Here is a 15,766-nt window from a genome sequence, read left to right as displayed (position 1 = left end):
ATCCACAACAAATCGGAGATCTGTGGCTTCAAATTTGCTTGCATATGCAGGTCATTAGGTCTTTATCAAGGCTCTCTTCAGAGCACTTCTTCCAGTAGAAATACAGAGGGTGGCTGCAGGACAGAGGACCATTTTCAGTAGCCCATTACAGAATACTTTCCCCAGTGAAGTAAGCCCTCTTTCTGGCACCAGATCATGATTTTTCTTTACCCCCAGGCATTTAATTGTGGATGTTTTCTTGTCTGCTTCTTGCTGTTTGCTAGTTTCTTTTTAATGGTGGGTCATACTGTAGTCATGTGAAGGCTTGTAAGTTTTAACTTTCTAGATATTTATGTATGACTATTCTTAGTTAGTTTGACTTTTTGTTGTATGTATTTTGTATGCCTTTGTAGTATAATAATAATAATAATAATAATAATAATAGTAATAATAATAATTTATTTGTACCCTGCCCATCTGGCTGCTTCCAACAAAGATTAAAAACACATTAAAATATCACACATTAAAAACTTCCCTGAACAGGGCTGCCTTCAGATGTCTTCTAAATGTCAGGTAGTTGTTTATCTCTTTGACATCTGATGGGAGGGCATTCCACAGGGCGGGCGCCACTACCGAGAAGGCCCTCTGCCTGGTTCCCTGTAGGTTTACTTCTTACAGTGAGGGAACCACCAGAAGGCCCTCGGCGCTGGACCACAGCATCCGGGCAGAATGATGGGGGTGGAGACGCTCCTTCAGGTATACTGGATATATACAGGTATATATGGTGTATGGTTATGAATGTATAAAGGAATAATAATAATAATAATAATAATAATAATAATAATAATAATTGTACTATCCATGGTAGGCTAAAGCCAAACCTACAGTAAGTGTACTTACTCAGATGTGTGGAGGAATATAGCTTGCTGCCATTGGTTCATCAATCACAGTATGGTCTACAGCAGGCATGGCCAAACTCAGCCCTCCAGATGTTTGGGGACTACAATTCCCATCATCCCTGACCACTGGTCCTGTTAGCGAGGGATGATGGGAGTTGTAGTCCCAAAACAGCTGGAGGGTCACGTTTGGCCATGCCTGGTCTACAGAGATGGCAGCAGTTTTTCACAGTTTCAGAGAGGAGTTTTTCACAGCCCTATCTAGAGATACCAAGGATTAAATCTGTGACCTTTTGCATGCAAAGTGATAGACCTTTCCTTGAAATCAATCATACATTGATAGTTGAAAAATTGATTGGCTTCACATGATCAACACGTTTGAACACTGTGTGTGTAGCAGATATCTGGAGACTTGCCCTTTTAATGCAATAGTGCAACTTTCCCAGAGGTAATGCAATGATGAACTTGCATATCTCTTTCAATCAGTTTCCTCTTTGGACATTACCGTGGATCTACAAAAAGTATAAACGTAAAGCATTTATGTACCTGCTGATCATTTCTTCCAAAACCTGAAGCCTCCGTCAATCTAGTTAAAAAAACTTTTTCCACAAAAAAATTATACCATTTGATATTAAGGGGGGTGGGGGATCTCAAAGCGGTTTACAAATTTTAGTACTAACTGCTTCTTTTTTGTTCCACATATCTTAATATAAGGAAATCCAAATAGACCAGTGGTTCCTCATATTCATCTGAACAATTTTGTAATAGTATACAGTAGAAAAGGATTCTCATGAATGTCCTTCAAAAATTATGTCAGGAACTGGGAGCAATAGAGTAGGCTGTAAAATGAACTTTTAGAATATTTTAAACTGAGATAACTAGTGCTAAAAAAAAGGGGTAGCTCTTTTTCCATTATCCTTCCACTTTATAAGAAATGGTTTCATGCCATTTCTTTTAAGAAAGGACTTTTTTCCATTATGTGATTCTAAAAACGAACTACTGTCTTCAGCTTTGCTGTTTTTAAAAGTCTTTGTTAGTAACTTTGGTTCCCAATTCATTACTGCAGTCAAGTAGTTCAGAGCCTGGTGCAGGAGATAAACCCTTTGCAAATGAAGACAGCATCCATTTTCCTTCTACCTCAGGCCACACTGAATTGATTGCGGTAATAAAATGACAGCACCTTGTAATATACTGACGGCTTTTTAATTTGAAAACTAGCTCGAGCCTGATTCAAAGCTTGTTTAAAGCTAATTTATGGCTTGCGTAATTTTCAGCCGAATCCAGGGTAAAGGATGATGTATGAAAACTGATAAGAGTTAACATAATATATTCAAATGTATCATGTTGCAGAGAGAGAAATTTCCTTTTTTCAGAAGCATCATTTTTTTTAAAAAAAAGAAAAGTATGTTTTTGTGCTATGTACAAATATGAATGTAAACAGTAATTGGAAATTTCATAACGTTTATTTTATATGTATCGTTTTTTGTTTGTAAGACCTACACTTGTGGCGTACATATACATTATTCCTTGAAGAATCATGATTGCACCATCAAAACTGACAAAAGTTTAGTGCTTTCTTATTGTCATAGTCATTAGAAATTGTGGAGGGCTAGCACACTTAGAGATACACCAGGCAATGTCTCCTGCCACTCCCCCATTTTCTGCGCCTTACTATTTGTGTCCCTTTGTGCGTTTGTGGGACCTTCATATGGGTTGGTGGGTGGATGGTGGTGTCTATGGATGTCTATATATTGGTCACAGTGTAGTGACTCTTTGTTATGCAATAGTGTTGACTTGATATTGAATAAAACTTACAAATTTAAAAATGCTCTGGACCCACCGAAATGAGCAAACAAATAACTTCAGTGTTATCATACATCCTTAGGTTTGGGCTGACTTGTATTGTCTTATAATGGACCCCTCAGAGCCTACTCACTAAGTTTTCTTGCTATGAGTCCCGTTGCTCTTTCCCAGTTCCTGCCAACCTAGCAGTTCGAAAGCATGCCAGTGCAAGTAGATAAATAGGTACCGCTATGGCGGGAAGGTAAACAGTGTTTCTGTGCACTCTGGTTTCCGTCATGGTGTTCCATTGCGCCAGAAGCAGTTCAGTCATTCTGACCACATGACCCGGAAAGCTGTCTGTGGACAAATGCCGGCTCCCTCAGCCTGAAAGTGAGAGGAGCACCGCAACCCCATAGTCACCTTTCACTGGACAACCATGCAGGGATCCTTTACCTTTTTACTGTGACCTGAATAGAGGTGAAGGGAGTATTGTAGCGTGCTATTACTCTTTTTTTCTAGATGCAGTTACCTTGAGAGCTTTACGGTTTAATATTACTTAGCACTTCATACATCCAGATTTTATTTTCTGCCTGCAGACCATTCAGGATTAATTTCACATTTTTTGTCTTCCATTGAGCATCAGCACTTCTCTGTGATACGTATTTGAGAATTCATCTGATCAACTTGCATGGAGGCTTTTCTATTCCCTTTTTCCGTTGCATTCCTGTCCCTCCTAGAAAAGTAGCTTCTGAAGCTCCAAGGACGCTGTGTAGTGAAATTCAATGATATATGGGGGTGCAGCCAGAAGGGGAAAGGTAAAAAACCCGAAGTCTTGGGTGAGGTGGAGGAGCATTTTTGCATGCACACAGAATCTTCCACTTACTGTTGGTTAGGAGCCACCAGTGTAGGCATTTGACACTCTTAGAAAGTTGCTAGTTATATGATTTCTAGCTAGCAAAAGTTTTGCAGGCCCTAAAAGTAATCCATAGAGTTAACAATATTCTGTGTGGCATAATCACCAAGAATAAATTTACATAGCCGTATTCCACTTGTTTTTTGTGTGCCTTGTTCCTTACTGGGTGGCGTGCAAGGAATGCAGGTCAGCACTGGAAACAAGGCCTGCAGAGGTTGTTAGACGCAGGAGAAGAGAGGCTGCAGGAACTCCAAAGTGGTAGCCTGAACTCAGATAGGGGACGCTAAGTTGAGATACAATTTACTTTGAGTGAAGGCCGTAGGACAGCGGTAGAGCAAATAAATTGTATGCAAATGGTCTTCGTTTTAGTACCTCATCTCTCCAGGAAGGGCTGAGAAAGACTCCAGTCTGAAAAAGCTGCTAACAGTCAGAGTAAACAGCATTGAACTGATAGACCAATTTCCCCCGAAATATTTTCTACATTATTCTGTGTTGTTCCTGAGACGTAGAGGGGTGTGCAGTGCACTTGTTCCATTAGTGCAAGGATTTTCACTTGCATGCACAACAGAACTTCTCTCCGTATGTGCCTCATGCTCTTCTCAGATCTGCTCTGGAAGATTAGGAGAACATCTGTAGGGGTCATACAGGGGATAGAGAAGGGTAGAATGTTCCACTGTGCTAACAAATCCTTGGAACATCTGCATAGCACTCTGGATACAACCCACAATTTTTTCTTGAAAGGTTAAAACTCTTATCCTTTAACAGCAATATCTTCTATTAAGAAGATACATGATAGCAGATCTACAGTGCTCAGAATGCTTCTCAGAAAATATATCTCTCCCTTGAATAAAATGTAGCATTATGTTGTTTAAGCAACAAAACAAATAGATACCAAATAAGTTGAATAATTATGTAATGGATATTTCCATATACAAGTGAGAGTTTTGCCGTGGAATGATGCAAATGAAAGTATTTGTATGGTACTAAAGCTATATATTTATGTTTATAAAATTGTCCTATACTTTTAGTAATGCTGGTTTAGCTCCATTGGCTGAAAGGAAGATAGTGAGGTTGTTGATGTTCCCCCTGCCTTAGCTCCCAAGCATGTACGAAATCCATACAAACAAGCATGAATGCTGGTGGTATAGTTGTATTCCATGTATAAATTTATGTATGTTCCATGAATGAGATTTGCTACATTGGCTCTGTGCAGACAAAATTAGCATCCTAAGATGTGGTTGGGAAAGAAGTGCAAAGGATTAATTGGATAATCCTCCATTTTCCAATAGTTGACAAGACGTGTGGAACGAGAAAGTGTTTCTGACAGTGTTGGTGTTAGCAAGAAACAGATATCTGTAACTGCAGATCCACAGGCAGCTGGATCTTCTTATGTGTGTGGATCATTCTGCTTCACTTTCATTTGAAGCCGAGTTTATATGTGTCACAGTTCGGTCGAAAACAGTTGATTGAACAGCACTGTCATTAAAACCTGCCTTTTATTTTCAGAGTTGATTCTTTATGGGAAGGGGGAAAGCTCAGCAATGCATCACTTGATTTCTTTCTAATGAATGACTGCATGGAAGTAAAGTGATTAATCACATGTGCATAGCTTGCATTCTTTGTAATGGCATCTAAAACTTTGAAAGGACCAGCGCAACAAACAACAGCCTTGTCGCAGTTTAATATTTTTGTTCCAGATTTGAAGTCCACCGAGGAAGCAGAACTGTTAAAACTCTCCTTTTTCTTATGCACACTGCAGCTGGATGTCCATAGCAACCAATGAGCTGCAAGAGCATTCTACTAGCATTCTCTCACCTAGATAATTCGTACATTTCACTCTGCTTCCATTTAAGGGGCTGGGGGACTTCATATAAAACTCTAAAGTGTTGAAGTCTTGTACATTTCTTACAGGGCACTTCTTTCTGAAGAACCTGTTTCTAGTAGAATATACTGGTATTGCAAACTTTGCATGAAGAAATTCAGGTCATTAATAAATGCAGAAACTATCAGGAGGCCATTAAAAGTCTTATAATGGTAACTAGAAGTTATATTATACTTTTGAGCAGTAAATCTCAGACGTTTCCAATTCCTTTACAATCATGGATCCTGTAGCAATAAATTGGCATTGTAGTAAAGTTTCCCTCCCTAGTCCAGTATTTTTTCCTTGTGCCTTCAGTCTTAACATGGAGTGTTAGCCACAAGTACAGCTTGAGTTCCTATCAAGTTTTATTTCTATGGCCAATTCAGATTTCACTCAGAAACTCTAGTACAATTGGGGGAAGTGGATTCTTCTTAATATCATTAAAGTAATATGCAACATTTGAATACCATGTTTGTTCAGTTCTTCCTTGAGGTAACTTGTTGAACTATGCATTTGAGACACAGAGGGAAAATATTCTAAATATACATACTGTATTCATGTTCCTTATACCACGGGGTGGGATGCAGAATTCCCATGTTTCGTGCATAATGCTTTGATTAAACAGTGGCTAAATGGTTTCAGTTTAACAGAAAGGGGGGAAATGAAGCTTAGAATATATTTTCACAATATAGAGATTTGTTGTGTCCATACCTTCAGTCACCTCAGCACACTACTGAGGAGTCTATTTGTCTCTGTTGCACTCAGGACTCCGAGCCGTCAAATGAGGTGGTATCAGAGGCCTCAACTAATGTTGTACCCTCTACCTCAAGAAGTAGCTCTGAACAGCTGGTATCGGTGGCCCAGACATATCCAGAAGAGGTAGGACATTCCGTGTCTATTCTGTTAATGAACTGACTATTGGACTCTCTAGAGGTTTTCTCCTATTCTTATTCATTCATTTATTTGTTTTTTGTATTGGTTTGATTCTGTTTCAAGAAAGCAGTGAAAATAACCACACGTTAGGCTTCCCAGAAAGTGACTATCCACCTATAAAACAAGTTCATGTGCTGAAGTAAAATTGGGTGAATTCCACCATTTAGGAAGGCTGTTCTTTCTGCTCTTTCTCTTCTCCTCAGGTATCCAATTTTCCAATACTTGGTAGCATGTAAAATCAATTTCTGATGTCCACAGTAGTCACATAGGTTCACTCATATAATGTTGCTTGAGTAGACCCGTTTTTGGAGATGAAATTATATGTCATGAAAAAGCTAGCTCAGAGGATTTTACTTAGTAAATCTATCCACATAGATTTCAGAATTCTGATGAAAGGTAAGCTTGGCAATGACTTCTGGCTGCCATAATCTTCTCACTTAGCCAAACTCTTAGCTTTCAAAGTATAATAAAAGAAGTCACTGAAATAATGAAACTTCAATCTATAGATTTAGGGCTAAAATGCGCAAGTAAATGTGCTAAAACAAATTGAGCACCAAAGGAATTGTTGAGTAAGTAGAGTCTTGGGAAGAAGGAAGAGCAACATTAAATAACTCTAGTACTATCCTAAACCCTTGATTTCTGGGGACTCCTATTTGTATTTGTCTGTGGGGGGATGAGAGGTTGACAGGAACAGATCCGCAGCTCAGCCACAAAAGTATTTTTGAATCATTTGAGAAGTTTCCTGCGAGGACCATTTGGATGCTGGTGGAAGGTATCCGTAAATCTATACATTTTAGTGGCCAACTGTTAAACTTTGGTTTTATAAACTGGAGTGTATTAACTGGATAAGTCTCTGTTGGAAGTGAGGGTTTGGGTTGCGCACAGGGACTTTTGTGTGCAAGCCATCTCACCTACACTCAAGCTTGTCTGGATAGAACTGACAATAGGAACTGACCTTTCCACTCCATCCTTAACCTCCTTCTGCTACTGTTAAGTGCTTGGAGCTATTAAACAACAACAACAACCCTGAAGCCACTCAAATGCAGTTACTGTTCTGTCCTGTTCTCTCCCTTCGCTAGAGGTTGTATCATCCTTCTCATTCTAGCTCTGTCTGATGTTGGAGTTCCTTGTACACGGAAAGCTGGAATTGGCAATTGCTGCCTATCATCCTTTAGGCTTGTGGTTTGGCTTCCTTACATTCCCTTGTTTCTCTCCAGGACTGTAATTGAAAAGTTCTTACCTTTGAGAGACTGGGAAACAGGCCTTTACACTGTTGGCCTTCATTCTTTGTGCTTAGTTATAGTTGTAGCCATTAAAGCTGCAATATTGGATGGATTCAACAGGTTATTTTTCAAGGCAGAAAACTATTTTAAATGCGTGTGGTGTTTTCTGTGTGCAAATTAATGTTAAAAAGAGCAATGCAACTAAACACCCGTTGCCAAATGCACAGATAAAATCTTTACCCCTTCCAGGGGTATAGGTGGGGTATAAGTGGGTAGAAAAAGCAATTTCTGCCCGGACCTTTTGGTGTGCATATCCCTGAATTCAGCCAACCCATAGAATTTAATCTTCTATTTCACAATGGTATATACTATTTCATAATCTCCATAGCTGCATTGTGAAACAGAAAATGACTACATTGTGGAATACTGGTATGCATTTGCTGTTATTTTGGCTGTCTGCATGCAACTTTCATATACAAGATCTGTGCAAAACATGAAGGCTGATCTAATGGGAAAGTATCAAAGTATATTTTTGACTCCGTTCCTGGTTTAATAGGCATTCCGTGCTTGTGGCACTGCAGACTCTTCACAGCAATAACAGATTATGCTTTTTAATGGGTAATGATATGTCATCTTCCTAAGTTAACTTAGATTTGTTTCTGCTCTTTCTGTGAGATGCTTTGAGCACAGTTATGGAAAGTAGCATATAAATAAACTACTATTGCTAATAATGATGTTACGCACTCCACAAGCAGCTTATAGCTCAGTCCTGTGCTGAATGAAGCATGCCTCAATCCGTTGAAATCAACTGGGCTTAAGCATACCTCCTTCTGCACAAGGTTTGGCATATTTCCTATGAGACATTTTATCTCTTATATTAGCCTTTGAAAGAGGTGGAAACATTTGAAACATTGCATTATTGTAGATATGGGCAAATATTTTTTAATCTGTATGTATAGATGGCAGTTGTTTAATTATTTTATTTTAATTTTTTACCACTTGTCACATTTGTTCCTTAACAATCAGTATTTGCTAAGCCTCCTTTGCCTTGGTGATATTTACAGCAGAAACCAGAACTTGTATTAATAGATTTTTTAAAAAAACTGAACACCCCAAACAATATTTTTTTTTTTTTCTTCTTTTAAGTATTGCAGTCATTAGACTGCTTAAATTCATACTGCAATTTCTTCTTTGACTGGCCTCAAACTTTGGGCTACTGCAAGGACCTGAGATGTTGATTAAAATGGTTCAAATAGATTCTACTGTGAATAAAGAAGCCATAAAACATTCAAGGTGGGAAATGTGCAAATATTGGTATATTGCAAATTAGTGTGCCCTACACTTGCAAAGGTTTTCAAAATAATACAGTGAACTCTGCATGATGCCTTCTACAGTTCTAGTATAATAATTGTTGTTTTGGAGCAAAGCGTTTTTGATGGCTACTGTAAGATTCCTTTATTTAGGGTTTGCCAATGGTTATAATTATCTTAGCTTATGGGTGGGCATTTTTTGTATTCTTGGAGCAACAGTATTTTCTGAATTGGGCTGCAGCCTCCAGCCTTCTGGTGGTCAATTTCTGTAATTCGGTTGGTAGCACAGGGCTGGGGAACCAGAGGCACCTCAGATGTCGCTGGACCACAACTCCCATTACCCCTGGCTATTGGCAGTGCTAACTGAGGTTGATGGGAGTTCTAAATCTGTAGGCCTACAGGTTCCCAACCCCATCTGTACTAGTTACCGTCAGGGTGGATTTGATTTAAATCAAATCGATTTAAATCACGATTTAAATCACTAGTCAGTAAGACTTGATTTAAATCATTAGTCAGTAAGACTTGATTTAAGTCATTTTTTTTTTTTTCAGAAAGACTCATACTTGCTGGTATAATCTTAATATTTACAACCAGATGAAGGCTTCATTCTTGGAAAAATAAATTTTCAGAGTAGTTTTTACAGTTATATCAAAAATTACTGATTTGGTTATACTATTAGAAATACATAGACAGATACCGTATTTTTCGCCCTATAGGACGCACCGTCCCATAAGGCGCACCTAGTTTTTTGGGGGGGAAATAAAGGAAAAAAATTATTTTCCCCCCAGGCGCGGGGTTGGGGAAGCCCGAGCTTCCCCCGACCCCAGCCCCCAAACAGGCAGCTCTCTGCAAGCCGTGGGAGCCCAGTGCTGGCTCCCGCTGCTAGCGGAGAGGTCCGCGAAGCCTGGGCGCGCTGAGCTCAGCGCGCGCAGGCTTCGGCATGCAGGCACCTCTCCGCCAGCAGCGGGAGCGTTCCCGCTGCTAGCGGAGAGGTCCGCGAAGCCTGGGCGCGCTGAGCTCAGCGCGCGCAGGCTTCCGCATGCAGGCACCTCTCCGCCAGCAGCGGGAGCGTTCCCGCTGCTAGCGGAGAGGTCCGCGAAGCCTGGGCGCGCTGAGCTCAGCGCGCGCAGGCTTCGGCATGCAGGCACCTCTCCGCCAGCAGCGGGAGCGTTCCCGCTGCTAGCGGAGAGGTCCGCGAAGCCTGGGCGCGCTGAGCTCAGCGCGCGCAGGCTTCGGCATGCAGGCACCTCTCCGCCAGCAGCGGGAGCGTTCCCGCTGCTAGCGGAGAGGTCCGCGAAGCCTGGGCGCGCTGAGCTCAGCGCGCGCAGGCTTCGGCATGCAGGCACGTCTCCGCCAGCAGCGGGAGCGTTCCCGCTGCTAGCGGAGAGGTCCGCGAAGCCTGGGCGCGCTGAGCTCAGCGCGCGCAGGCTTCCGCATGCAGGCACCTCTCCGCCAGCAGCGGGAGCGTTCCCGCTGCTAGCGGAGAGGTCCGCGAAGCCTGGGCGCGCTGAGCTCAGCGCGCGCAGGCTTCCGCATGCAGGCACCTCTCCGCCAGCAGCGGGAGCGTTCCCGCTGCTAGCGGAGAGGTCCGCGAAGCCTGGCGCGCTGAGCTCAGCGCGCGCAGGCTTCAGCATGCAGGCACCTCTCCGCCAGCAGCGGGAGCGCTGCTGCTGTTTGCGGAGAGGTCCGCGAAGCCTGCATTCGCCCCATAGGACGCACCCAGATTTCCCCTTCATTTTTGGAGGGGAAAAAGTGCGTCCTATAGGGCGAAAAATACGGTAATTATGAAATTATTGTGAGGTGTTCTTTATATTAAGAAATACCTCTACTGGGTTCTATATTTCATTAAAAAGTTTAAATGCATCTGGAGATTTACGGTTTAAAGGGAATCCCATGATTTTTCCAGCCATTCTAGTTTCATATACGGTATATATATGTTAACATTTCCAGTGGTGAGCATAAGCCAGTCTGGCAATCAGTGGAGCATTCCATACCACATTGGGTTTCTTTCTAGATGCAAAACCTGGTTTAAAATGAATAAATTATGCACATAGTTCAAGCTATATTACAGGGGTCAGCAAACTTTTTCAGCAGGAGGCCGATCCACTGTCCCTCAGACATTGTGGGGGGGTGGACTAGATTTTGAAGAAAAAAATGAACAAATTCCTATGCCCCACAAATAACCCAGAGATGTATTTTAAATAAAAGCATTTATTTAGAAGGTGATTGGGCCAGATCCGTGCCCTGGGCCTTAGTTTGCCTACCCATCCTATATTAGCCTTTTTTGTAAAATGCTTGGGTTCTGGAATACATGCACTGTACAGTACAGTGCAGATCAATTTGGTTTCAGTACAATATGATAAGTTACTGTTTCCAACATTATAGATCTTATTTAATTTTTTTAAGTGTTTAATATCCTTTCCTCCCGCCCCCAACATTGAGCTCAGCCAACTGCCTTCCAGGTTCAAAAAAGCAAACACCAAACTTTTGGAGAAATCTCCCTCTGTAGATCCTTTCCCCAATTTTGTTGAGAACATTTTTCATCTGCGGCCTTAATGTGTATTAAAATAGAATATATTTCAGATAAAATCTTTGTGACTTGATACAGAGCACGCACTAAATTTTATATCCCATTTCATGGCTTGATCATCATGTGTTTATGATATTCTTTAACTGCTTGCAGTCTGCAAAAAGCCAACATTCCCTTCTTCCTTTAAGTTGTGCAGTTTTCCTGCTCTTCTCTTCCTTTCCATTAATGAAAATGTTAAAAAGCAAACACAAATCCCAGCTGCAAATCTTTGCCCCATTATTTCCACTGTAAGGCCAGAACACTAAATTACAAAAACTAATAGAAAGCTCAATAATGATGATATTTACAAAATGACTTCTGAAAGCAGAATCTGTTATGTTCTGTACAGCATGATAACACTTATTTCTTGTTGTAATTTCTGCTATTGTTTCATACTGTTTTAAATATTCTTCTACACTGGTTTATGGGTGTAACTAATTGCTACATTCTGCTGGTTTGATTACAATCACTGTGTGCAATTTTACAATTCTGGTACCAGTACTGGAAGATGAAGGTATTTCTTTCTAGTATTGAGTGGAGAATACAAATAGTGTTGTACTGCCCAAACTTGATTTTACTGTGCAGTTCTGAATATAAATTTTCTACAGCTGTTGTGGTAATATTAGAACGTATCACACAAAAAACTCTATAGATATGATTGGAAATTGGAAGACTTAATTTTTTGGTGTCTACACTTTCTCCCCCAACATGCAAATACACACACTACTCATGAACATTATTCTCATAGCATATTGATAACCACAGAATTCACATGTGCTTTCTTGACAATTCACTGCAGCCATGAATCCCTTTCCCAGCTGAACCTGTCAACAGCCCCATAGCATGTTTGTCCTTAACTTAGAAACCAAGCTTTTTTAAAAAAAAATATATATATATATATAATATTCCATAATATCTAAGCAACTGAGCTAATAACTAACAAGGACCTTTAACATTCATATTATTATTTCTAGGGCCTGTGCCCCTGCTTTCTTTGTTCACTAGCACCCATATTTCTGTAGACCTTGCTAAACATTCTATTTTGATAATCTGTGGGACAATTTGTGGTCCACTTGTGGTTTGCTAAACAAACCATAGCTTAGGGTTACATGCAAACTTGACCTTGTCTGTCCTCTTTTTCTCTCTCCTTTAACCCATAGGAGACTGGCACCTAACATGATCTGTTAAAATCTGAATGGACATTATATGGTTAGAAGTCCCCATTGGTCTCTTTATTTCCTTGATCCAAAATGATTATAACCTACCTAGATTAATCTGTGATAAAATGATAAGGATAAATGCTCTGCCTTGTCAGCTGCACAGTAATAAGAATTATGATATTAACTCGACAAGGTTTGTAGTCAACTAACTTTTACTCAGGAGTAGACACATTGAAATTAATGGGCCTAAGTTACTTATGGCCATTAATTTCCATGTGTCTGCTCTGAGCAAAAGTTAGCACAAATATTATCTGCTCTGTTAATTCCATTTTAAAGGAAAGTTGTTTCCACTCAACATTAGTTTCTCAGCCATCCTAGAAATGTTTACTTGGAGGGCTGGGTATAAATATATTGAGTTACTATATAACAAGTGTTTCCGCCTTCACACATCAACACTATTTCTATCACTGCTGTATCTTCTATTCATGCATTATGGTACAGTAAGGAAGATGGGACTAAAATTGAGCCATGAAGGGCCAGCCACCAACCGTAGATGGATTTCCTGCCCTTTTGTCTTGCAGCTTTTAACTCATCTCTCTGCCTGTAATGAATGAAATTGCAGTTTGGTTTGGTTTAGTTTGGTTTTCTTAGACATGTACCTCTTCTTAAAAAATCAATTTCCCTCTTCCCCCATTTAGAATGCTGTTGTGTTCTTTTTAAATGATAAAAAGCAACTCGAAATTGTGTTACAGCAATCATTTAAATAAAAAATGTATGAGAAAGCAAGAAAAAACAATATTGCCTTGCAAGTTAATTTATTAGTATGCATGTTTAAGCTGAGGTAGCTGAATTGGAAGACTTCTAGTTTAAATATGAATTACTTCTGTTAAAACATTTTCACAAATCCGGGGCATTTGTCTTTATTTAACCTTTTCACAGTCTCTGCCTTTCTTTAAAGTACACTTAGTCCAATTTCTTCTATTACTCAAGGAGGTATTTAATACATGACTTAGTGTCAGTTGCATTATACAAGAAGATTAACTTTACAAGCTGCGCTATTAATCTGAGTAGCTCTACATATTGACCTATGAAAGAGCATAATTGTTAGCTTAATTAAGTTAATTAATTGTCACACTCTGATGAACTTAGTATTGAGAGGAAATTAAAGGCAAATAGAAATTGGCATTCATTGGTTAGAAATCATATTTCATGGAATGTTATAGTGCATTCTATTTAGATGACACAAACATCTATTGTATAGTTAAAGCTATGCAGGCAATTATGAATGTTAAATGCTAATAATTTTGGAGTATTCTTTCTGATTGATAATCTGTCAAGTTCTCCAGTATCAGATAAAGATATGCCTTGGAAAATTTATACTAGAATTGCAATTTGAATAGTCTGATTTTTCATGTGTGGTCTGATAATGAGAGAACTTGGAATGAAAACACAACCCTTTTTATTTTCCTTACTGTCGCACAAGAATTTAAGTGAGCCCTTCAGCACACAATGAATGACTTAACTGGTGCTATATATATATATATATATCATACCCATCCATAGCTTAGGAGTATTCGTCTACATTTACTTTTCTGTGGGCTGCTTGTGAAGTTACTGTTATTGTTGCTGCTAAAAAACCACACAAACCATCTGGAGACATTGTGGGGTTTAAAAATTATGCATGGGGAAAAGAATGGATAGGGTTACTCTCTCATAATACTAGAACTCAGGATTATGTAATGAAACTCACAAGCAGAAGATTAAGAGCCTCCCCCACACCTGAAAGATCATTATTGTCAGGAAGCATGTAATCAAATTATGAAATTCATTCCCACGAGAAGTGATGATGGCCACTAGGTTAGATGTCTTGAAAAAAGGGGATTAGACAATTCATGGAGGACAGGTCTATACATGGCTGCTACTGAAGATGGCCGCATCAAACCTTCAGGATCAATAGAATTTTGTCTCTGAACAGCAATTACTGGGGGCAACAATGGGAGAGTTATCTCGTGCTCTGCTTTTGGGCTTCCAGGAAGCATCTGCTTGGCCACTGTGGGTAACAAGATTTGGTTCTCGAGTACGAAATGTAAACACGATGTAACTCTTGGTGCTTAAAAGGTCCAAAAAAACCCTCTCCTTAATTGGTTCCCCTCTAGCAAGGCAGGGGAATTCAGCATCCAGAGATCAATTTACGCAATTCAGACCAGAATGCCATACAGAAAGATCTTTGCACAGTAGATAAATCTGGTTGGTACAAGTAAGTGAGCCAAGAAACATGCTGCAAACCAAACAGGAAATCAAAAAGTCCTTCCACTGGCCACACCTGAGGAAAGATGAATGAAAATCACAAGAGTTGTTTTAAAAATATTTATATTTTATTGAAATTTTTCAGTGGGCAAACAAGGGAAAGAAATGAAATCCAAAAAAGCAAAAAGAAGAAGTTGCTTGAAAATGTATTACAGTACAATATGTAGGTATGTAAGTAGGTCTTCCACATCACCTTCTAACCTGTCCTTTTACCTGGAGTTGCCAGGGATTGAGTTTAAGAGTTTATGCATGTAAAACATGCACTCTCTCACTGAGCTATGATTGTACCATAGCAGTTCCAAGAAAACCATTCCAGGGATTGAGTTTAAGAGTTTATGCAAGTAAAACATGCACTCTCTCACTGAGCTATGATTGTACCATAGCAGTTCCAAGAAAACCATTCCAGAGCATTCTTGATAATAAATAGGTTCATAATAAATAAGTTTGCTAACGTCCAGTAATGTCTAGACGTTAGTTCTGGTACACAGAGCGATATCTTTCTTCTCTGTAATGGCATTGTATCCTACGTCACTTGTTCAACATGTGCATTAAATAACTCAATTCCTGTGCTTTTTAGAGTTTCATTATGCTAATACTATCATTCTAGTATTATGAAATTATTGCTGTTTTGTTCAGTAATCTTTGGTATCTTCCAATTAAAAATGGCCAAATCTGTTATGCCCTTTGTTATTCTGACAATGGCATAGGTAACAATTACTCATCATCCCATAATGAATCATTTTTATCAGAGTCTTGTGTCTCTTCTATATATATAGAATAAATATTTATGTTTTCTCATTTTTCTGAAGTAGAAGATACAGACAAAATAGGTT

The 15,766-nt window shown here is 39.6% G+C and overlaps 1 protein-coding gene across 8 annotated transcripts in view; it reads left to right on the top strand.

The window, feature by feature from the left end:
• The window catches only part of PHF14 (PHD finger protein 14), a 132,003-nt gene that overhangs the window by 92,298 nt on the left and 23,939 nt on the right, over window positions 1-15,766 (top strand). For 5 of the 8 annotated variants that reach the window (XM_083405363.1, XM_083405364.1, XM_083405362.1 and 2 more), the window contains one exon: window positions 6,197-6,310. The exons of the other annotated variants lie outside the window; for them this stretch is intronic. In XM_083405363.1, the coding sequence (XP_083261489.1) occupies window positions 6,197-6,310 (114 nt within the window). The remainder of the gene's footprint in view (window positions 1-6,196; window positions 6,311-15,766) is intronic. 8 annotated transcript variants of the gene reach the window in all.

Source organism: Podarcis tiliguerta (assembly GCF_965153285.1).
Source record: "Podarcis tiliguerta genome assembly, chromosome: 12".
Lineage (NCBI taxonomy): Eukaryota > Metazoa > Chordata > Lepidosauria > Squamata > Lacertidae > Podarcis > Podarcis tiliguerta.
The sequence above is the reverse complement of the archived record's forward strand: the minus strand, read 5'-3'. Positions and strand labels throughout refer to the sequence as shown.